Raw genomic sequence first — 24789 nt, 5'->3', positions numbered from 1 at the left:
AGGTAGGTTCCCTCTGTACCCACATTTTGGAGAGGTTTTATCATAAATCCGTGTTGAATTTTGTCAAAAGCTTTTTCTGCATCTATTGAGAATGATCATATGGTTTTTTTTCTTCAATTTGTTAATATGGTGTATCACATTGATTGATTTGCATATATTGAAGAATCCTTGCATCCCTGAGATAAATCCTACTTGATCATGGTATATGATCCTTTTAATGTGTTGTTGGATTCTGTTTGCTAGTATTTTGTTGAGGATTTTTGCATCTATATTCATCAGTGATATTGGTCTGTAATTTTCTTTTTCTTTGTAGTATCTCTGTCTGGTTTTGGTATCAGGGTGATGGTGGCCTTGTAGAATGAGTTTGGGAGTGCTCCTTCCTCTGCAATTTTTTGGAAGAGTTTGAGAAGGATGAGTGTTAGCTCTTCTCTAAATGTTTGATAGAATTCACCTGTGAAGCCATCTGGTCCTGGACTTTTGTTTGTTGGAAGATTTTTAATCACAGTTTCAATTTCATTTCTTGTGATTGGTCTGTTCATATTTTCTATTTCATCCTGGTTCAGTCTTGGAAGGTTATACCTTTCTAAGAATTTGTCCATTTCTTCCAGGTTGTCCATTTTATTGGCATAGAGTTGCTTGTCATAGTCTCTTAGGATGCTTTGTATTTCTGCAATGTCCATTGTAACTTCTCCTTTTTCATTTCTAATTTTATTGATTTGAGTCCTCTCCCTCTTTTTCTTGATGAGTCCCGCTAAAGGTTTATCAATTTTGTTTATCTTCTCAAAGAACCAGCTTGTAGTTTTATTGATCTTTGCTGTTGTTTTCTTTGTTTCTATTTCATTTATTTCTACTCTGATCTTTATGATTTCTTTCCTTCTACTATCTTTGGGTTTTGTTTGTTCTTCTTTCTCTAGTTCCTTTAGATGTAAGGTTAGATTGTTTATTTGAGATTTTCCTTGTTTCTTGAGATAGGATTGTATTGATATAAACTTCCCTCTTAGAACTGCTTTTGCTGCATTCCATAGGTTTTAGATTGTAGTGTTTTCGTTGTCATTTGTCTCTAGGTATTTTTTGATTTCCTCTTTGATTTCTTCAGTGATCTCTTGCTTATTTAGTAACGTATTGTTAAGCCTCCATGTGTTTGTGTTTTTTATGTTTTTTTCCCTGTAATTGATTTCTAATCTCATAGCGTTGTGGTCAGAAAAGATGCTTGATATGACTTCAGTTTTCTTAAGTTTACTGAGGCTTGATTTGTGACCCAAGATGTGATCTATCCTGGAGAATGTTCCATGTGCACTTGAGAAGAAAGTGTAATCTGCTTTTTGGGGATGGAATGTCCTATAAATATCAATTAAATCTATCTGGTCTATTGTGTCATTTTAAAGCTTGTGTTTCCTTATTAATCTTCTGTCTGGATGATCTGTCCATTGGTGTAAGTGAGGTGTTAAAGTCCCCCACTATTATTGTGTTACTGTCAATTTCCTCTTTGATAGCTGTTAGCATTTGCATTTGCCTTATGTATTGAGGTGCTCCTATGTTGGGAGCATATATATTTATAATTGTTATGTTATCTTCTTGGATTGATCCCTTGATCATTATGTAATTTCCTTCCTTGTCTCTTGTAACATTCTTTATTTTAAAGTCTATTTTATCTGATATGAGTATTGCTACTCCAGCTTTCTTTTGATTTCCATTTGCATGGCATATCTTTTTCCATCCCCTCACTTATAGTCTGTATGTGTCCCTAGGTCTGAAGTGGGTCTCTTGTAGACAGCATATATATGGGTCTTGTTTTTGTATCCATTCAGCAAGCCTGTGTCTTTTGGTTGGAACATTTAATCCATTCACATTTAAGGTAATTATCAATATATATGTTCCTACTGCCATTTTCTTAATTGTTTGGGGTTTGTTTTTGTAGGTCCTTTTCTTCTCTTTTGTTTCCCACTTAGAGAAGCTCTTTTAGCATTTGTTGTAGAGCTGGTTTGGTGGTGCTGAATTCTCTTAGCTTTTGCTTGTCTGTAAAGCTTTTGATTTCTCTGTCAAATCTGAATGAGATCCTTGCCAGATAATCTTGGTTGTAGTTTCTTCCCTTTCATCACTTTAAATATATCGTGCCACTCCCTTCTGATTTGTAGAGTTTCTGCTGAGAAATCAGCTGTTAACCTTATGGGAGTTCCCTTGTATGTAATTTGTTGTTTTTCCCTTGTTGCTTTTAATAATTTTTCTTTGTCTTTAATTCTTGACAATTTGATTACTATGTGTCTTGGTGTGTTTCTCCTTGGGTTTATCCTGCCTGGGACTGTCTGCACTTCCTGGACTTGGGTGGCTCTTTCCTTTCCTATGTTAGGGACGTTTTTGACTATAATCTCTTCAAATATTTTCTCAGATCCTTTCTCTCTCTCTTCTCCTTCTGGGACCCCTCTAATGCAAATGTTATTGCATTTAATGTTGTCCCAGAGGTCTCTTAAGCTGTCTTCATTTCTTTTCATTCTTTTTTCTTTATTATGTTTTGCAGTAGTGAATTCCACCATTCTGTCTTCCAGGTCACTTATCCATTCTTCTGCCTCAGTTATTCTGCTATTGATTCCTTCTAGTGTATTTTTCATTTCATTTATTATATTGTTCATCTCTGTTTGTTTGTTCTTTCATTCTTCTAGTTGTTTGTTCTTTAATTCTTCTAGGTCTTTGAATTGTTTTTTTAATTTAAAAAAATTTTATTTATTTATTTATGGCTACGTTGGGTCTTCGTTGCTGCACATGGGCTTTTTCTAGTTGCAGCAAACGGAAGCTACTCTTCATCGCAGTGCTCGGGCTTCTCATCATGGTGGCTTCTCTTGTTGCAGAGCATGCGCTCTAGGCACGCGGGCTTCAGTAGTTGTGGCTCATGGGCTCTAGAGCACAGGCTCAGTAGTTGTGGCACACAGGGTTAGTTGTTCCGCGGCACGTGGGATCTTCCCAGACCAGGGACTGAACCTGTTTCCCCTGCATTGGCAGGCAGATTCTTATCCACTGCGCCACCAGGGAAGCCCTCTTCTAGGTCTTTGTTAAACTTTTCTTGCATCTTCTCGATCTTTGCCTCCATTATTTTTCCGAGGTCCTGGATCATCTTTACTATCATTATTCTGAATTATTTTTCTGGAAGGTTGCCTATCTCCACTTCACTTAATTGTTTTTCTGGGGTTTTATCTTGTTCCTTCATCTGGTACATCATCCCCTGCCATTTCATTTTGTCTGTCTTTCTGTGAATGTGTTTTTTGTTCCACAGGCTACAGGATTTTAGTTCATCTTGCTTCTGCTGTCTGCCCTCTGGTGGATGAGGTTATCTAAGAGGCTTGTGCAAGCTTCCTGATGGGAGGGACTGGTGGTGGATAGAGCTGGGTGTTGCTCTGGTGGGCAGAGCTCAGTAAAACTTTAATCTGCTTGTCTGCTGATGGGTGGGGCTGAGTTCCCTCCCTGGTGGTTGTTTGGCCTGTGGCAACCCAGCACTGGAGGCTACAGACTCTTTGGTGGGGCTAATGGTGGACTCCAAGAGGGCTCATGCCAAGGAGTACTTCCCAGAACTTATGCTGCCAGTGTCCTTGTCTCCAGGGTAAGCCACAGCCTGCCCCTGCCTCTGCAGGAGACCCTCCAACACTAGCAGGTAGGTCTGGTTCAGTCTCCTGTGGGGTCACGGCTCCTTCCCCCTGGGTCTTGATGTGCACACTACTCTGTGTGTGTCCTCCAAGAGTGGAGTCTCTGTTTCCCTCAGTCCTGTCAAAGTTCTGCAATCAAATCCTGCTAGACTTCAAAGTCTGATTCTCTGGGAATTCCTCTTCCCGTTGCCAGACCCCTAGGTTGGGAAGCCTGACGTGGGGCTCAGAACCTTCACTCCAGTGGGCGGGCTTCTGTGGTATAATTGTTCTCTAGTTTGTGAGTCACCCACCCAGCGGTTATGGGATTTGATTTTATCATGATTGCACCCCTCCTACCGCCTCATTGCAGCTTCTCCTTTGTCTTTGGATATGGGGTATCTTTTTTGGTGAGTTCCCGTGTCTTCCTGTCGATGATTGTTCAGCAGTTAGTTGTGATTCCAGTGCTCTTGCAAGAGGGAGTGAGCACACGTCCTTCTACTCCTCCATCTTGAACCAATCCTGGATGTGACTTCTTTTTACGCTATTAGAATTATTGCTTAGTGAACAAACTGTATTATGGTATTGATAAAGAAAATGGAAATAAAAGTAATTTTGCCACTTCAACTTTCTTTCTTTTATACTTTTATTCAGTCAGCAGATATCCGATGGGTATGAATTGCTCTTGTCTGGGCCCTCCATGTGGCTTATTCATGTGGTCGGTGCTCAGGCCTCCTCTTACCTAGCTTGGCGGTGGTGAAACTGAAATTCAGTCCTCCCTCCCACCCCACGTTGCCGCCTGGCTCTCCTCCATTCCTGCTGCTTCACCAGCCACTCGTTCGAGGTCCCCCTGGCTGGTTCTTTCCCATCTCCCTGGCTGCTGAATGCTGGACCTCCCCAGGGCCAGACCCTGGTGTCTCCTTTCCAGTTACACTCACACGCCTGGCGACGTGGCATTAAAGACAACTTGCTAGAATGGTAGCAAGTCCCAGCTCTCTCCCTCAACTCCAGTCTTGTGCATCCCGCTGCCCGTTTGACACCTGACTAGAAAGGTCTGTCAGGTCTTGCACATGGAACATGCATTCTGCACATCTTCTACTCCTGCCGTCTTCCCTGTCCCTGAACGGCAACTCCATCCTTCTAGCTGCTCGGGTTGACACCCCGTGGAGTAGTGTTAGACTCTATTCTCTCTCACCCCAACTTCCAATCCATCAGGAAGTCCTGGGACTCGATTTAAAAAACAGATTTGAAATCCAACCCCTTCGCATCAGTGCCTCCAGGCCCATGCTGCCGTCACCCTCACCTGGATTGATTGTAGTAGCCTCTTCTCTCGGCGCCCTCCTTCCACTTGTGCTCCTCCACGTCCAACCTCAACAAAGCAGCTGAAGGGTCAGACCACGTCACCTGACTGCTTAAAACCCTCTGGGGGCTCTCATGTCACCCAGAATGAAAGCCCAGCCTATGTTAGGCCACAGATGATCTGCACCTCCTTACCTCTGTGACCTTGAACAATTTAGCCGTGCTTCTGCCTCAGGGCCATTGCCCCTGCTGCTCCCTCTGCCTGGAGGCTCTCTGCTCTCACAGGTACCCTTGGCTTGCCCCTCACACCTCCTCAGAGAAAGTTGGCCCTGCCCACTGTACTGCACAACACTTCCTGCCTGCCTTCTTTCTTTTTTTTTTTTCAATTGGGGTATAGTTGTTTTACAATGTTGTGTTAGTATCTACTGTACAGCGAGGTGAAGTAGAGTTCCCTGTGCTATACAGCAGGTTCTCATTAGTTATCTATTTTATACATATTAGTGTATATTTGTCAATCCCAATCTCCCAGTTCATCCCACCATCCCTTTCCCCCCTTGGTGCCCGTACATTTGTTCTCTACATCTGTGTCTCTATTTCTGCCTTGCATACCGGTTCATCTGTACCATTTTTCCGGATTCCACATTTATGTGTTAATATATGATATTTGTTTTTCTCTTTCTGACTTCACTCTGTATGACAGTCTCTAGGTCCATCCACGTCTCTACAAATGGCCCAATTTTGTTTCTTTTTATGGCTGAGTAACATTCCATTATATATATGTACCACATCTTTTTTATCCATTCGTCTGTTGATGGAGATTTAGGTTGCTTCCGTGCCTGTCTGTTTTCTAAGCTTTCTTCTTCTCTGTAGGACTTTACTATTTATCACTGTCTATTGTGCTATAAAATAATCCCCTAATTTATCTTGTTCATCCTCTTCTTCCTAAGAGAATGTTAGCTTCATGAGGGCAGGGATTTGTCTGTTTTACTCACTGATGTATTCCTAGTATGTACAACACTAACACATAATTGGCAGTGGACATTTATTAATAGTTACTGAATTAATGAAGGTACATTTAATGTACTAATGTCTTCCTAGGTCTATATAAACATAGGTAGGTAGATAGAGATATTTTATATTTATACACAGTTGTATAGTGTTATATCATATGGACATTCCACCATTTATGTAACATATTATTGGGCAATTTAGATTGTGTATAGTTTTTCATTATTATGATAAAGGTAGCAGACATTCCTAATAGTAAAAATAACTGCTTGAGTAATTATTATGTGCCTCTTCCAAGATTTTTTTTGCCTTATATTTGTTGGTGCTACAGTGTTTGGGTGCCTGTATGTTCTCAGTTATGTCTTACTAGTGCATTTTATGTTTCATGGTTTAAAAACAAAACAAAAAAACCTCTGTCATATTTAATGCTTTTGGTATTGAATCCTACTTTATCTTATGTTAATATCGTCAATGCTGTTTTTTGTTTGTTTTTATCTAAAAGGCTTTGTTATTTTTAGTCTCTCTTAATAATTTGGTTTTAAGTGTATCTTGTGTCAAATATAGCACAGTATTTGGATTTGGATTTGGATTTGGATTTGGAATGGAGTGGCTATCTCTACTCAATTAAAATTGGTTTAGGAGGGATTTTGTTCATTTTAAATGCCTCTGGGATTTTTTATTTTGAAAGTAACATATGCTGGTTGTAAAAAAAAAAAAAAAAAGTTACAATCCAAGTATGGAACTTGAGATTTTCTTACCATTCTATTTCTATAACCATGATTCCAGTCCCCAGAAGTATTTTTATATATATACTACCAGAATCACTCCCATCTATATATAAACATACATGTGCATAAGTGTAATATGCCCACACAAAATTTTAATGAGATTATATTATCAACATTGTTTACATTATTTTTTATCATTTAATAGATTTCCTTTATCCTTTCTGTATGCTACATTGTATTTCATCATATTCATGTACCTTAGTATTTTAACCATTCTCTTACAATCAGTTAGATTGTTAATATTTTTAAATTACTTCAAACAGTGATGAAATTACACTCCTGCTAATATTTCTGCAGTTGCAAATAAGTCAGTGGAGCGTGTGGAGGGTAGCAACATAAGAATGCAGTAATACTTTTTTCCCTTCATCCCTTTTTACTTGGCTTCTAATTTATGGTTAGGGTTTGTATAGAAAAAATATGAATGGGAATTCTGCCCAGGGTATAATCCCTTTTGAGGAAATGTATTGATAAAATTCAGGTTGGGTTTATATTTGTGAGAATTAGTTTTTGAAGTTGGACTAAAAGTTCTGATCTGTAATTGTCTTTTGATTTTCAGATAGGTGCTTTTCTTTTTGCCTCGAATATTGGCACTGGGCACTTTATGGGCCTGGCTGGAACGGGGGTGTCTTCAGGGATTGCTGTTGGGGCCTTCGAGTGGAATGTAAGTAATGCCTTCTGTAGCAGCTAACCTCCACCTTTATCATTGTCCAAATGAAACATAAAAACTTGCTTTCAACCCTGAGTAACTATTAAAGACTCCTTGAGAAGTCATGGAAGAAGGGAACCAAGTCTTTGATTTCTCAACAAGATTGTGCTAGTTTTCATTCTTTTTAGTAAAGTAATGAAGAGATAGAGAATGTTTACATTCCAAGGACCATAGGAATACAGTTAGGAGACTAGTCAGGTAGGGAAAAGATCATATTAACACTTAAATATATATGTACATAAACATATACATACATACATACACATATATGTGTGTGTGTACATAGACATACAGATACATATGTATATATGTGTGTGTGTATTTATCGGTATGTACACATTTGCAGTATGCAGTTGACCCTTGAAAAACATGTATTTAAACCATGCACGTCCGGTTACACGCAGATTTTTTTCAATAAATATAGTACTTTTATTTTCATTTCACAGATCTTTAAATTGACTAAGTGTGGGGAAAAGTTTGTGTTCAATTAGAGATCACAATATGTGGAATCAAAAGAACTAGGGTTTGAGTCCTGATTCTATCCAGATTGTTTCAGCTTCCTGCCCTTGGATGAGTCATTTACCAATTCCTTTGTTTTTGAGACAGATTTAGCTTGACTACATGGGGGTCGGCACCCCTAACCCCCACATTGTTCACGGGTCAACTGTATACTGAGAATAGGCTCAACTGGGTTCTTTGAGATATTCAGCTGGTTACTACAAAACTCCTAACTGATCGCCTATGAATACCAGGTTTCAACTATAAAACTTATAAAATGGATTATTTATCTAATCTGTGGAATATATTTGTTATAGGACATAGAATTTGTTCACCTAAATTAATATAAGTGAATTTATGTGTCTTGGGTTAATTAACCTATCTCTATATAAATCACCTGGCCCTTTTTTTTTTTTTGATAAATCAGAAAGCTCCCTACTTTCTGGGTCTCATCTTTTCCTCTGGTAGACTACAGAAATAAACAATACTTCTAACAAAGTTAATTCCAGACCTGATAAGGCGCCCTGGTCTGCACCACCATTTAGTTCTCAGAATTCGTTCACATCTCCTTCATATATTCAACTTACCCCTTCTTTGTAAAGAAAGCCAGAGACAAATGCATTACTTAATTTCAATAGCTTGTGTAAATTTTGGTGTAGTTTCTCTACTATTTCTCTGAATGGTTTCTGATTTTTTTTTTTTACTATCTTTTTTGTTTAATTATAAGCCACCTTCGTTTCTATCTGGAAGTAGGCAAACAATAAATTTTAATAAATATCTTGAAAATTGGCTCAGTTAACCCCCCCTAAATTAAGAATGCACCCCTTTATAGGCAAAGATCAAGTGCCTATAAGTTAAGTTTGTTGTACTGGAAGGCTTACGCTTGGGCTGTTATTTGCAAGGTCCCCAGTAAGTATGACATTTATTGGGCTCAAAACAGTAACTGAGCTTGCATCTCATTTAAGAGCTTAGCCTAGGTGGGACCCTGATTTAATTGCTCTTCTTTTCTTGGTTTCAGGCTCCATTTATGCTCTGTGTTTTTGGTTGGGTATTTTCTCCCATTTACATTAAGGCTGGGGTGAGTATCCATTAGCACTTACTCTTTTCTTTACAATATTTTTTCTTACAAATCCTGCATATGTACATAAAAACATCCTAGAGGGGGCTTCCCTAGTGGCGCAGTGATTAAGAATCCGCCTGCCAATGCAGGGGACATGGGTTCGAGCCCTGGTCCTGGAGGATTCCACATGCCGCAGAGCAACTGAGCCCACGCGCCACAACTGCTGAGCTTGTGCTGTTGAGCCGGCGTGCTGCGGCTGCTGAAGCCCGCGTGCCTAGAGCCTGTGCTCCGCAACAGGAGGCGCCGCCACAATCAGAAGCCTGCGCACCGCAGCGGAGAGTGGCCCCCGCTCGCCACAGCTAGAGAAAGCCCGTGCACAACAACCAAGACCCAACGCAGCCAAAAATAAATTAATTAATTAAATTTAATTAAATTTTTAAAAAAACATCCTAGAGGACAGGTTAAACTTCTCAGTGTTCTGATCCTTGTACTGATTTCCCTAAATCTTAAGAAATGTCTCAAATAACGTCATTCTGACTGGTAAACAGAAGCCAGTAACTGCCTACTGTTTCACTCTGGACCTTACTCAAGAGTTCACTTCTTAAGGCTTTTATAGAAAACATTTTAAAACTTTGTTAAAAAATAAGACCTAAATTAAGAGAACAATTCTGTTAATGACTGGAAGACAACAGCCTAAAAATATTAGTTCTCCCTAAATCCAGAAGAAGATGTTTGAGGAACTTGACAAGCTGACTCTAAAATGTATGTAGGAGATAAGGGGACAAAGATGTCAGTGCCTGGCTGAGAGAGAACAAAGAAGAGACTGTCCAGGCCTAGCATCCACAGGGGTGCGTGGCATGATGTCACCAACATGGCAGAATAAGAGTGTTCTGTCAAAGAACTCCAGTTTAGACTGTCACCCACAGGCGAGAGGGCCTTTGTGGAAGTACAGGAGTCATGCTGTTGGAAAAAAAATACCCACGACTGGATGCATTGAAGAGGGTGAGAGGGACAGGTTCACTTTACCCATGTCACCACTCCCCCGAGGTGGCACAGCTCAGTGCCAAGAGAGACCTTCTTAGCCTGAGATTTGTCCCATGGGGAAGAGCGACAGCGTGTAAGTGCCCAGCTGCTCCAGCTGCACAGACTGCTGCCAAAAAGACCTACTTCTTTCTCGCTCCATCTAGAATATTCAGGTGTGCTGTATGACCGGGGGTGGGGAGTGGCTGGGAGAGTAGCACTCAGGGCTCTCAGATGGCATCAAAGGAACACAAATCCTACTAACCCCCTTGCAAACTCTATCAGGAAGCCTGCCAGTAAGCCGGTGGGGGCTCTTCACTTGCAGATCTCCCCAGCTGGCCCTCAGACACCCCAACATTCTTCATGCCTCACCCACATATGCCTGCACCTTATGGCCAGCTCCCTTAGCTTACCTTCAATTGTGGCAGTGTTGATTCCTGGCATAAAGCTAGTGAGCACACGTAGGAAGCCAGCCTGACCCTGTGGGATTGGGAAAGCACACAGACGAGCATTCAGCACCACCCTCAGTAAGGCAAGCAAACTGGAGGCTGTCAGCACTCAGCCTGGCTTTGTAGGATCAAGGAAGACATGTGAAGCAGGTGTATCCGAGGAAAGGTCTGAGAAAGCCTCAGAATCCCTAGCAGGACTGATGGAACGTATTTCTCTCCAAAAACCAGTCAGTAAAAACTGGAGGCGGTGACTGCTTCCTCAAATGCAGAAACAGCAACACAAGACTTCAAGGAACTTGAAAAATCGAGGAAACATGACACCACCAAAGGAACACAATAATTTTCCAGTAACCAACTCCAAAGATTTGCCTGATAAAAAGTTCAAGACAGCTGTTTGAAGGAAGCTCAGTGAGCTACAAGAAAACACAGAAGGACAGCTCAGCGAAATAAGGAAAACAATATGTGAAAGAAATGAGCGGTTTAACAGAGAGATAGGAATCCTAACCATACAAATTCTGGAGCTGAATATTACAATGAATGAAATGGAAAATGCAACTGGGACATCAACAGCAGGCTTGGCAAAGCAGAAGAAAGGTTCTGTGAACTCAATGATAGGTCATTTGAAATTACGCAGTCAGAGGAGAACAAAGGAAAAAGAGTGAAGAAAGCCTATGTGAGCTATGGGACACCATTAAAAGAAACAATCTACACATTACTGGCATCCCAGAAGGAGAAGAGAGGGAGAAGCAGGCAGAAAGCTTATTTAAAATGGAGAACTTCCCAAATCTGAGGAGAGATTTGGATATCCAAGATGACAAAGCTCATCGGTTCCCCCCCAAGTTTTAACCCCAAACTATCTTCTCCAAGACACATTATAATAAAACTGTCTGAAATCAAAGACAGAGACGAAATTTTAAAAGCAGGAAAAGAAAAAAAATTCCTCACATACAAGGGAACCCCCATAAGGCTATCAGTGGATTTCTCAGCAGAAGGCTTGCAGGACAGGAGACAGTGAGATGATGTATTCAAAGTGGTAAAAGAAAAAGACTGCCAACCAAGAATACTTTATCTGGCAGAGTTGGTCTTCAGAAATGAAAGAGAAAAAAAGACTTTCTCAGACAAACCAAAGCTGGGGAAGTTCATCACCACTAGAGCTGCCTTATAAGAAATGTTGGAAGGAGTCTTCAAGCTTAAATGAAAGGATGCTAATTAGTAACATGAAAACATAGTAAGTAGATAGTCAAAATCAGACTACTCAAATACAGTAAGATGGTGGTACATTAACCACTTAACTCTAAAGGTTAAAGGACAAAAGTATTTTTTAAAAACCATAGCTACAATTATTTGTTAACAGATACATAATATAAAAAGAGGTAAATTGTGATATCAAAAACATTAAATGTCAGGCGGGAAGTAAAAGGGTAGAGTTTTCATATGCATTCAAAGTTATCACCTTGAAATAGACTCTTATATCTATGGAAGCCTCATGGTAACCACAAAGCAAAAAGCTATGCTAGATACACAAAAGAGAAAGGAGAGAACCAAAGCTTACTACTATGGAAAATCATTAATTCACAAAGGAAGATAGTAAGAGGGGAAGAAAGTAACAGGGAAACTACAAAACAGTTAGAAAACAACTACCAAGATGTCATTAGTAAGTCCTTACCTAGCAATAATTACTTTACATGTAAATGAATTGAATACTCCAATCAAAAGGCACAGAGTGGATGAATGGATTAAAACTTAGCATGGTGGGACTTCCCTGGTGGTCCACTGGTTAACACTTTGCCTTCCAATGCAGGGGGTGAAGTTTCAATCCCTGGTCGGGGAGCTAAGATCCCACATGCCTCATGGCCTGAAAACCAAAACATGAAACAGAAGCAATATTGTAACAAATTCAGTAAAATGGTCCACATCAAAAAAATCTTTAAAAAAAGAATTAGCATGGTGACTATCATTAACAATACTGTATTATACACTTAAAAGTTGCTAAGAGAGTAAATCTTAAATGTTCTCACCACAAAAAAGTGGCAGTTATGTGGGGTGATGGAGATAGTAACTTAAACTTACTGTGCTAATCATTTTGCAATATATACATGTATCAGCTCACATCACATACCTTAAACTTGTATGATGTATGTCATAGCTCAATAAATCTGGAAAAAAGTAAATAAAGTGTATGTAGAAGAGCAAAAGCATAAGAATAGCAAAGATATTCCTATCAAAGAAAAATAAGAAGAACTTATCTTACCAAATAGCATGACTTACTATAAAGCTGTAGTAATTAAGACAGTTTGGTATTGGCACAAGGATAAACACATTGACACGAGAGAGTGAAAAAGCCCAGATACACTCATATGTATGAACACCTGATTTATGACATAGACGGCATTGCAGATGACTGAGGAAAGGAGGATCAATTGGTTATCATACGAAAAAAATAAAATTAGATCCCTATTCTACACAAAAAGAATTTTGGATTGATTAAAGGCTTAAATAGGAAAGGCAAAAATTCGTCTAACTTTTATAAGAAAGTAAAAAATATCTTTATATCCTTGAGGTATGGAAGGATTTTAAAATAATATACAAAAATCCCAAATCTCTGGCTAACCACTAAAGTACACAGGCATACCTGAGACCCCAGGGAGCCCAGCCAAAAAAAGATCTGTCTTGCAAAGACAGGACTGTTCCTGGAGAGATTTGTGAGTTTGCTGTGCCAGTGACTGAGCACATTCCCCAGCCCACACAGGGCAGGCAGTGGAAGACAGAAGTCTTGCTAGTTGGAGGTATCAAGGACATAATTGAGGGCTGGCAAAGCAACCCGAAACTTAGGAGGGGAGCTCCAAAAACAAGGGAGCCAAAGAGAGGGTTAGTCCCCAAATCTCAGTATAAATTCTGCCCAAACCCTTGACTGACTGCCAGGCTACTCAAGTGCAGGGAAAACCTTCAGAGGACCAGGCTAAGTCAGCAGCAGCTGGAAGCTGGAAAACCAAGTGGAGACCTCAGCTTCTGCACTGCAGGGTGGGGGTCAGGGTGGCATGGAAGATATGGTAGTCTGAGTCCAGACACATTCAGTCCCTACTCAAACAAGAGCACTAATCCTCGGAAGAGCAAAACGGATTCTAGAGTGCTACATCATATTATCTATGATGGCCAGTCTTCAACCAAGAATTATTAGATATGCAAAGAAATGGGAAAATAAACATGACCCACACTCAGGGAGAAAAAAAGCAATAAGTAGGTGCTGACTCTGAGCAGGCCCAGATGTAGATTTAACAAAACAAAGACTTCAACTTGCTATTATAAATGTATTCCAAAATGTAAAGGAAAATGTGATATTAATGAGTGAACAAATAGGGCCTCTCAACAGAGAAACTGAAACTGTAGAAAAGAACCAAGTCGGGACTTCCCTGGTAGCGCAGTGGTTAAGAATGTGCCTGACAGTGCAGGGGACATGGGTTCAATCCCTGGTCTAGGAAGATCCCACATACCGTGGAGCAACTAAGCCTGTGTGCCAGAACTACTGAGCCTGCACCACGACTACTGAAGCCTGTGCGCCTAGAGCCCATGCTCCGCAACAAGAGAAGCCACCGCTATGAGAAGCCTGCACACCACAGTGAAGAGTACCCCCTGCTCATGGCAACTAGAGAAAGCCCGCACCCAGCAATGAAGACCCAATGCAGCCAAAAATAAAAAAAATGAAAATAATAAAAGTAAAAACCAAAAAAACAAGTCAAAATTCTCAAGTTGAAAAACATAGTAGCTGAAATGAAGACTTCACAAGAGGGGTTCAACAGCACAATTAAGATGGCAAAAGAGAGAATCAGTGAACTTGAAGATAAGAATTACTCAGGATAAAGAACAGAGAAAAAACTGAAGAAAAAGGAACAAAACCTCAGAGACCTGCAATACAATATCAGTCGATCAGACATGTAATTGGAGTCCCAGAAAGAGAAGAGAAAGAGGCAGAAAAAAATTTTTGAAGAAATAATAACTGAAAATATATCCTTTGCTGGAAAATGTTAATTTACAGATTCAAAATGCTTGACAAACACTAAATAGAATAAACACAAAGAAAACTACACATAGGTTTACATCACAGTCAAACTGCTAAAAGCAAAGATAAAGAGAAGATTTTGAAATTGGTAAAAGAAAAGCAACACATTACATGCAGGGAAACAATGATACAGTTAATAGACGACTTCTCATCAGATACAGTGGAGACCAGAAAACATCAGAATGACATAGTTGGATGCTGAATGGAAGAAAAAGCTGTCAACCGAGAATTCTATACCCAGCAAAAGCATTCTTTAAAAATGAAGATGAGGGGTTTCCCTGGTGGCGCAGTGCTTGAGAGTCCGCCTGCCGATGCAGGGGACACGGGTTCGTGTCCCGGTCCGGGAAGATCCCACATGCCGCGGAGCGGCTAGGCCCGTGAGCCATGGCCGCTGAGCCTGCGCGTCCGGAGCCTGTGCTCTGCAACAGAAGAGGCCACAACAGTGAGAGGCCCGCGTAGCGCAAAAAAAAAAAAAAAAATGAAGATGAAATATATATAAATAGGGCTTCCCTGGTGGCTCAGTGGTTAAGAATCTGCCTGCCAATGCAGGGGACATGGGTTCGAGTCCTGGTCCAGGAAGATCCCACATGCTGCAGAGCAACTAAGCCTGTGCGCCTAGAGCCCTGTGCTCCACAACGGGAAAGGCCGCCACAATGAGGGGCCTGCGCACCGCAACAAAGAGTGGCCCCCGCTCGCTGCAACTAGAGAGAGCCCACGCACAGTAACAAAGACCCAACGCAGCCAAAAATAAATTAAATAAATAAATTTAAAAAGAAAAGAAATATATATAAATATTGAATCATTATGTTGTACACCTGAAACCAATGTAAGGTGATAAGTCACTTATACTTCAATTAAAAAAAGAACTTATTGCAAAAAAAATTTTTTTGAAGGTTATTGGGTAGGTAAAAATTTCTAAGGACACAAAAACCACAAACCATAAAGGAAGAAATTGATATATTGGACTTCAAAGTAAAATTTTAAACTTTAACTCTTAGAAGGATATTTTTAAGAAAGTGAAAAGTCAAGCTAGAGACTGGGAAGGAGTATTTGTAGAACATACTGACAGTAAAAGACTTATATCCTGAATATACATATTTTTTAAAACTCTTAAAGCTTAACAGCAAGAAGACATTTCACCAAAGAAAATATACAGATGGCAAATAATCACATGAAAAGATGTTCACTATCACTGACCGTTAGGAAAATGCTACTTAAAATCAGATCCCATGCACACCCACTAGAATGGCTGAGATTAAAAGGACTGATGCTACCAAGAGCTGGAGAGGTTGTGGAGCCCCTGGGGCCCGTACCTTTCTGGAGGGAACGTTGGAAAACAGGTTGGCAGTTTCTTACCCAGTTACACCTTAGGATCTAGCCGTTCTGTTCCTGGGTGTGGCACTTCACCCCACCCCAGAGAAATGAAGACGCACGTCCACACACAGACTGATACAGGAAGTTTTAGTCCTAACAGACGAACCTAGAAATAATCTGAATTGGGACAGACAGCACGTGACATGGTACTAGGTGGCACCGAGGAGCCGTCGAGTGACAGCACGGGTGAGAAGCAGGCTGTGGTACCAGGTGAAAGTAGCAGGACATAGAAGTGCACACACTCTTTTTTTTGGTGGGGGGGTGCATTTATTCTTTATTGATTATGGATACTTTCCTTACTAGCCATATGCATTAAAAGAAAATTGTGAACCAGTAAAATAAGCCAGACAGAGAAACAAATATTGCATGGTATTAATTATATGTGGAATCTTAAAAAAAAAATGTCGAACTCATAGAAACACACAACAGAATGGTGGTTGCCAGGGTTGGGTTGTGGAGGAAATAGGAAGGTCTGCTGGTCCCAAAGGGAAGTTCATGAGTGATTTGTGAGCAGGGACTCTGGTGGTTCTGTGACCATTCACACTGGTTTCCCCGGAGCTGTGTGACTCCATGGGTTTGAGCTCCAAGGAAGGCGAGTCTGGCGACAGCTGGTTTTCCAAGACTGACAGCTGGTTTTCCAAGACTGGGGTGGTGAGGGTCTTGGCCGCACGCCCTTGTGGGCTTAGCAGGGTGTTAGAAATGCCTTATATTTTGAACGTGGTAGTGATCACACAACTGTATACATTTTCCCAAACTCATCAAACTTTACACTTAAAATGGGATAATTTTACTGTGTGTAAACCATGGCTCATAAAACTTAAAAACATACACTTGTGGAGAGGGCATTAAAATTGTGGAAGGCTTTGTCTGCCGTGCAGTCTAAAGCTTGCAGTTGTGAAGCCATAATCCCAGGAAAATCACCTCAGGTTGTGACGGATTTTGAGATAAAGTCTTTAAAGAAGTAATTAAGTTAAAATGAGGTCGTTAGGGTGGGTCCTAATCCAGCATGACTTTATGAGATGAGTATATTGGACACAGACATGTACAGAGGGAAGGATGAGCAGACGCAGTGGGGAGATGGTCTCAGCCAGCCGAGGAGACAGGCCTGGCATGCATCCTTCCTCACGGCCCCGTGAGAACCAGCCCCGGACACCGCGAGCTGCCAGTCCCCAGAGCTACAGAGCAATGCGTTTCTGTTGTGTGAGCCACTCTGTCGTACTTTTTGACGGCAGCCCTGGCAAACTAATACGAGTAGTGAGTGTGAAACAGCTTAGAGCCTGACTGAGAAGTCAGCCGTGTGTGGCAGCATATGATTAAGAACCAAATGAAGAGGAAATGAATAAAAGCTCCAGGTGTTTAGGAGGGGGCGTGTGGTCCCCGCCAAGCCCCCAGCTAAGGCTGCAGAAAGCAGATGGGATTTGCATGTGTGAGGTGGGGGAACAAGAGCACAGGAGCATATTCGGGACTGGAGGTGGGATGGTATTCAGTTACCGCTGGTTTATTCACTGCCGTGAGCCAGGCACTGTGCTAGGAGCCAGGCATCTGATGAGCGAAGAGCACACTCCCTGCCACCGGGCACACAGCGTGAGATGGTGGAGGTAGAAATGAGCAGGGCGGTCTGGGGCACCAGCTCACACACGAGAGGCATTGGCGCAGAGGACCAGGTGCGAGAGCTGTGGAGTCAAGTTGTGTCTCCCTTGAGCCCTTGGTATATTCGTAGTATGTGATAAAAACATTTGATTTTGCTCTATGATTATTTCATGAAAGTGATTTGTCATCGTTTGACATATTCAATTAGCTGCATTTACTTCTGCTTTCCGAAGCTAAATTCCAAGCTTCTTGAAGACAGCGGTTTTGCCTCTTCTTTCCTAGTTCTCCCATCTTAACAGGGGTCCGTGTAATGCAAAGCGAGAGTCGGTGACCCTGCACCTGGTACTCCTGGGCCGCTCCCACCGTCAGCCGCATCCCCGTGACAGCCAGCACCTTGTGAGCGCTCTGCCTGACGGTGGCTTCTCTTGTTGCTCCTACAGGTAGTAACATTGCCCAAATATTTGAGGAAGAGGTTTGGTGGCTACTGGAACCAGTTCCTCCTCACTATTCTGTACTTATTCCTTTATATCTTCAGTAAGATCTCGGTGAGTTGTGTAAAAGCCAGCCCAAGGAAGAAAAACACAAAAAAATCGATAGGCAGGACTATGCTAGGTTTGTCGCAGCAGTTCACTCTGGGGCCTCATAAGTTACTTGTCAGCCTCTGCTGTCTAAGCTAAAGTGGAGAAAAAATAGCTTAATGATACACAAAATGAAAGGCAGAGGCATCTTCTTTGCCTCCCAAGCCTGGGTTACAGGCCCCTCCTGTGTGTTCCCAGAGAACGCTGGGCGTCATGTCATCAGGTGATGCCACTCCCCTGCTGGAAACAATCCAGGCACCCCACCACCCTTACAAGAGAACTGAACCTCGTGTTATGACCTGTGAAGCCTTCCTACCCTGGCCCTTCCTCTGGCCTCATCTCCTCCCCTGTACTCGCCATGTCGTTTCTCAAATCCAGCAAGCTTATTCCCACTTGAAGCCCTTGACACCTGCTCTGTACTGTGTCTAGAATGTTCTTCCCCCAGATTTTTGAAATGTCACTTCCTGGGAGAGGCCTTCCTCGGATGTGCCCAGTCAGTCTCTACTCCATTACTGTTTCTGTTTCCTTTGTAATACATGCCACCATGTGAGAGAATTTATCTGTTTCCTTGCTTGTTATCTGTCTTCTCCACTCTGGGGCAAGCTTCTTGAGCCCCGGGCCCTTTCCTGGCTTGCTCCCTGCAATCCTCCTCTGCTGAGAGCATGGTTAGCACATAAGGCACTTGACAGGTGTTTTTTTTGAATGACTGAATGAGTGTCACTTATCATACTGCATGGAAATTGCCTATTTGGTGGCCTATCTCCTTCATTAAACATAAGGTACTTGAAGACAGTGACTGAGTTTTGGTAACCCTTGGATCTCCTGAACCCTGCCGAGTATCTACCACATGGCTGGTGCTCAGTAAACATTCGGTGTGTAAATGTTGGGTGTTGGGAGAACCTCTGCCCATTGTATCCCTGGCTGTGGAGACCAGAATACCAAAGCATGAGGTTAGCCAGTAAATGACATGCAGGTGCTTCAGAGTCATTGTCAACGAAGCCTGGGGTTAACAAACCCAGCCCGCAGGCCAGTCGGACTAGTGATCTGCTTTGCACAGTCCTTGAGCTAAGAATGGTTTTTACAGTTTTAAAGAGTGGTAAAAAAACAGAAATGGTCTGTGTGTCACAAAGCCTACAGCATTTACCATCTTCCCTTTACAGAAAAAGCTTGCCAGTCCCTGATAAGCAGCCCCCTCTGCCTTTCCCACTGGCGGAACTGCAGGAACAGCTCGCTCCCTGGGCACACTCCCCACTCTGAGGCTCCAAGGAGGAAGAGGCTAAGTTGCATTAACTTAGCCCAATGCTTAAAGGTCCTGACCTTGGCTGAACTCATGGGGCACCAGCTGTGTTGCCCAACAGAACTTGGGAAGACCTCACCCGGTGTCCACTAGGAATGGAGTGGACGTGCTGACTTCAGATGGCCTCTGAGGTCAGCGTCTTTATGGGACAGCTGTTGATAGAGCTGGAAATGAAAGTGCAGCCTGCTATGTTTGTACCCATTTCAGGTGGAGATCTGCACTGGCGCCATGTTCATGAGGCTGGTTTTGGGGTTGGATGTTTACCTGGCCACCGTAGTCTTGCTGTCAGTTACTGGCATTTATGGCATCACAAGTGAGGTTACTCTAACCCCACAGGTATTTGTGTTGACACAAAAGCTCTACTTCTTATTGAAGTCCTAAAGACATTGAGACAGGGATCTCCAGCTTTTGCATTTTCCCTGAGTCTGTAAGTCACATTGCTGAGGCCTGAAAGGGCCAAACGCTGAAAATAATTGAGGCAGGGGTGCCCGAGTTGTGCCCTGCTCCTGGAAATCGTATCAGACTGGCAGGGGCTTTCCAAGAGGATTGACAGGGCCGGCAGTGTTTGGGGTGGGGCAGGCCTCACACTGAAGTCTGCTTGGTGAAGGGGTGAAGGAGCGGGAGCACAGAAAGGGACTGAGAGGAGGAGCTGCTTCAGGGCATCCTGGTTACCTGGTAACCTGGTCAGGCCATCAGATGGGATCACTTAGGCAGACAATTCAAATTTGGAATGTTGATCCCGTCTTGGGCTAATGCTATGTAGCATGATACGTGGCATCATAACCTTGGGTAGTGGCAGCTCCCCATCAGCCACGCATCCACGAGGTGAACAGCCGTTCTCTACCCAGACAGCCACTCTGTTTTTCTCTTTCAGTACAGTATTCAATAAATTACATGAGATGGTCAACATTGTATTATAAAATAGGCTTTGTGTTAATGAATTTGCCCAACTGTAAGCTAATGTAAGTGCTCTGAGCACATTTAAGGCAGACCAGGCTAAGCTATGATGTTCAGTAGGTGAGATGTAGTAAATGCATTTTCGACTTAATAATATTTTCAGCTTACAATGGGCTTATCAGGATGTAACCCCATCATAAGTCAAGGAAGACCTGTATACTTTTTTGCTTAGGAAAACTACCAGATTTTCATTTATCCAAAATGGGAAGTAAAAGGAAATTGGGATATAAAAGAGCAAGATAAGAATCCAACAACAGATCATGAAGGCTGTTCAAGAGAGAAAACAGGGTGTATCTAGTCTAAGCATAAGCAGTTGTAAGGCCCACTGAGCTCAGGACGGAGGTGTGGGTGTGGAGACAGGCAGACCCAAGTGTGTGGACCAGGCATGCAGAGTAACTTCCCACAGAGTCAGGCGTGGCTCTCCTTTCCCTTTCTCTTGCCTATTCAGGTGGTTTTGCGGCTGCAGTTTATACTGATATCTTACATGCTGGCGTTGTGGTTCTGGGCTCAGTCTTGTTAATGGGCTATGGTAAGTAAATCTGGAGAGCAGTGGGCACTGTGGGTGGACTCTTTGAATCTGACAGCTGTCTGGGGCCATTTCAGCACCTTCCTCTCACAGATGAGGAGACCGAGGCCCTCAGAACCCACGAGCGTTGTCTAAGGTCATGCCCGCGTCAGGAGAAGGAGGAGTTGAGGAGTAGGAGGGGTGATGACAAACTCAAGCACTTTGAACAGCAGTCAAGAGTGGCCCACCACACTCATCCCCACTCTGTGCCTCTGTCCATGCTCTTCCTCTCCAGTCAGAAGCCCCTCTCCCTTTTGTCTACTCAGTTAAATCCATCTCTCAGGGTCAACAGAAGATCCACCCCTGAGTGTGTGATTCCATGATTGTTCTACCTCTACGTCTTTGTTCTCTGGACTTGTATCACTACCACACAACGTGACTTTTTTTTTTGATGGTACATACCTTGATTGTTCATTGTGCCACATAAATAAGTCATACCCCCCAGGTCCAAACCTTCTTAAGAACCAGAGCCATTGTATCCTTCACACAATGAGTCTGATGCACATGGTAGGTGCTTAGTGAGTAAGACGAATGAAAATAATAGCTGATATAAATTGAGAATCAGGTACCATGCAGGCATTTATCTATATTGCCTCATTAAATGATCACAGTCATCATGAGGCATAACTACTTTTATTATCCTCATTTTACTGATGAGGAAGCTGAGTTACTCAGTTAAGTAACTTGTTCATGAAACACACCAAGAGTAGAGCTCAGAGCTGGGTCCCTCTAACACCGAAGCCCCCGATATTTGAATAGCATATTACCGTACCTGTAGTGACAATTACACTCACCTTCAAGTGGAGGTTTCCTCCCACTAGCTAGGAGTAGCCTTAGTGAGGTTGGCGGTACCCACTGTTCCATGAGTCAGAGATTGGTCTTGCAGAAACCTAGAAGGAAAAGCTCTTGGCTCAGGTATGGAAAAATTATTGAAATGATATGCTAGTTCAGTTGAAGGGTTATGGTTCCATAGAGCATGTTGTTGAGCCTCATGGAAGGAGAACAGATAGACTCACACAGAATCACAAAACTCAGTCTTACCATTCAGTAAGCATTAGTGCTCCATGAAGTATACTCAATGCTGTGTTGCTGGGACACAAAATACATGTCAGGCATGCTCCAAGGAATTTTGTAATGAGCTGGGAAACAATCACTGATTTGAGTGACACAACTATAAACTATAAAACTTTCTAAGCCATTGTGTTTGCTTAATGTTAATGGTAAATATCAACTTCATTAAAACTTGCCAAGACCATCCCAATACTTGAGAATGATATCCAATTAAACTTTAGGGGCAGGTGGAATATTCCATTTAATTTTAGCAATTATATCTCTAAATAATTATATATCATTTACTGTTATAGACTGAATGTTTGTATCCCCCCAAAATTCATAAGTTGAAATCCTAACCTCCAATGTGATGGTATTGGGAGTTGGGGCCTTTGGGAGGCGGTTAGGTCATGAGGGAAGAACCTTCACGAATGGCATTAGTGCCCTTATAAAAGAGACCCCAGAGAGCTCCCTCGACCCTTCTGCCACATGAGGACACAGTGAGAAGATGGCCAACACCCTGTCAGCCAGCACCTTGATCTTGGACTTCCCAGCCTCCAGAACTGTGGGAAGTAAGCCATTCACTATATGGTATTTTGTTGTAGCAGCCCGAACAGACTAAGACATTTTCTGAGAAATTTAATGGGATTTTCTTTTTACCAGAGTATTCATGCTAGTTCTTTTGATAAGTAAACTATTTGGGAGAGGCATTGTTTTCCTTTAAAAATATACAAGAACTTGTACATCCAAGTGAATGTTGCCTTCAAACAAGTCACCGTGGGAACCTGTGCACATACAATTTTATTTTTTTATTTCTAATTTTTAGGTAAATTTTAGGTAAGGTAAACAAAACAAAAGGGTACACAGTGAAATATTTACCACCCTCAGTTTCGTAATTTGACTCCCCAGAGCCAACCAGTATCATAAGTTTTGTGTACATCCTTCCAGAGACGGTCTTCATATGTACAAGCAAACCTTGGAGATATTGTGGGTTTGGTTCCAGACTACAGCAATGAAGCAAATACCACAATAAAGCAAGTCACATGAATTTTTTGGTTTCCCAGTGCATATAAACTTATGTTTACACTATACTGTAGCCTGTTAAGTGTACAATAGCATTATGTCTAAAAACAAGGCACATACCTTAATTTTAAAATAATGCTGTTGGAAAAATGGCACTTATAGACTTGATTGTTTCAGGGTTGCCACAGACCTTCAATTTGTAAAAAAAAAAAAAACAACCAAAAAAACCACATGGTATCTGCAAAGTGCAGTAAAGCAAAACACAATAAAATGAGATATGCCTGTACAAATATTTTTTTTTCTCTGTGAGATATATATCTTAATAGAATCAGAACATTTTAAAGCCTGTTTTTCCACCACTGGAGCTATATCTTAGGCAAATTTCTATATCAGCAAATAGAGATCTACTGCATCTTTTCTGCTTTTGTATTTGTAATAAACTTTTTATTGAAAAGTGCACAAATCAAAGTGGATAGCTAGATGAAGTATCACAAAGTGAACACGCTCTGGTAGCCAGCACCCAGGTCAAGAAGTTGTCTTTTGGTTTCCTTTTCCAAACTTTATACTTTCGTTTCTTTTTCTTGCCTTATTACACTGGCCAGGACCTTTAGTACAGTATTGAAGACAAGAAGTCCTCCTTGTCTCATTCCCAATTTAGAGGGAAAGCTTTGAATATTTCACCATTAAGTAAAATGTTTGCTGTCAATTTTTTGTAGATATTTTTTGTCATACTAACAAAGTTCCCTTCTATTCCTAGTTTACTAAGATTGTTTATCATGAGCAGGTTTTGAATTGTATCAAATGTTTTTCCACATTACTGAGGTGATTATATTATTTTTCTCCTTTTTCTTTTAGCACAGTTAATTACATTGACTTGGTTTTGAGTGTTAACCTTGCAGTCCTGGATTTGTCAAGAGATACCTCAATTTCCTCTCCAAAGTGGCAATTTTAACTTATATTCTCAGAAATGTATGAGAATATGTGTTTCTTAACCTCCCAGCCAACACTTGATGTTTTTGTGTTTTTTTTAATTTTTAAAAAAGTTTTATTTATTTATTTTTGGCTGCATTGGGTCTTCGTTGCTGTGTACGGGCTTTCTCTCTAGTTGGCAGTGAGCGGGGGCGACTCTTCATTGTGGCACGTGGGCTTCTCATTGCAGTGGCTTCTCTTGTTGCAGAGCACAGGCTCTAGGTGTGCAGGTTTCAGTAGTTATGGCACGTGGGCTCAGTAGTTGTGACTCGCAGGCTCTAGAGAACAGGCTTAGTAGTTGTGGCTCACGGGCTTAGTTGCTCCGCGGCATGTGGGATCTTCCCAGACCGGGGCTTGAACCCATGTCCCCTGCATTGGCAGGCGGATTCTTAACCACTGTGCCACCAGGGAAGCCCAACACTTGATGTTTTAAGACTTTAAAAAAATATGCCTAGTAGGTGAAACGGGAAAAACAAGTATCTCATTTTTGTTTTAATTAGAAGTTTCCAGACACTGGTGAGGTTGAGCATCTTTTCATATACTTAGTGGACATTTGTATTTCCTCCTTTGTGGATTACATGTTGATATTCTCTACCACATTTCTTTCCAATAGTTTCCCTTGGCTATTGATGTGTGAGTCCTTCATACGTGATGCAAATCTCTTCTTTTATTCTAACAAATTTTTAACTTGATTTCAGTCATATAAATTTAAAATTTTGAAGTCAAATTTGTCAACCTTCCTTTTCCTTTCTGTGTCTTGTTGAAGAATGTACTACTCCCTAACCCAAGTTCATAAAGATACTCTCCTGTTTTCTTCTAATAACTTTGTGGTTTTGTAGTTCACCTTTTTAAAATCCACATGGAATTCGTTTTTAGAAGTGCCATGAGGTGTC

General features: G+C 41.6%; 1 protein-coding gene across 1 annotated transcript in view; it reads left to right on the top strand.

The window, feature by feature from the left end:
- LOC101270222 (sodium/glucose cotransporter 1-like) overlaps window positions 1-24789 on the top strand; it is a 62045-nt gene that overhangs the window by 7110 nt on the left and 30146 nt on the right. The window contains 5 exon segments of the mRNA XM_012535249.1: window positions 7260-7364; window positions 8926-8985; window positions 17898-18002; window positions 19540-19645; window positions 20738-20818. Of these exon segments, the coding sequence (XP_012390703.1) occupies window positions 7260-7364; window positions 8926-8985; window positions 17898-18002; window positions 19540-19645; window positions 20738-20818 (457 nt within the window).

Source organism: Orcinus orca, chromosome 15, assembly GCF_937001465.1.
Source record: "Orcinus orca chromosome 15, mOrcOrc1.1, whole genome shotgun sequence".
NCBI lineage: Eukaryota > Metazoa > Chordata > Mammalia > Artiodactyla > Delphinidae > Orcinus > Orcinus orca.
This window is presented reverse-complemented; position numbering and strand designations above follow the sequence as displayed.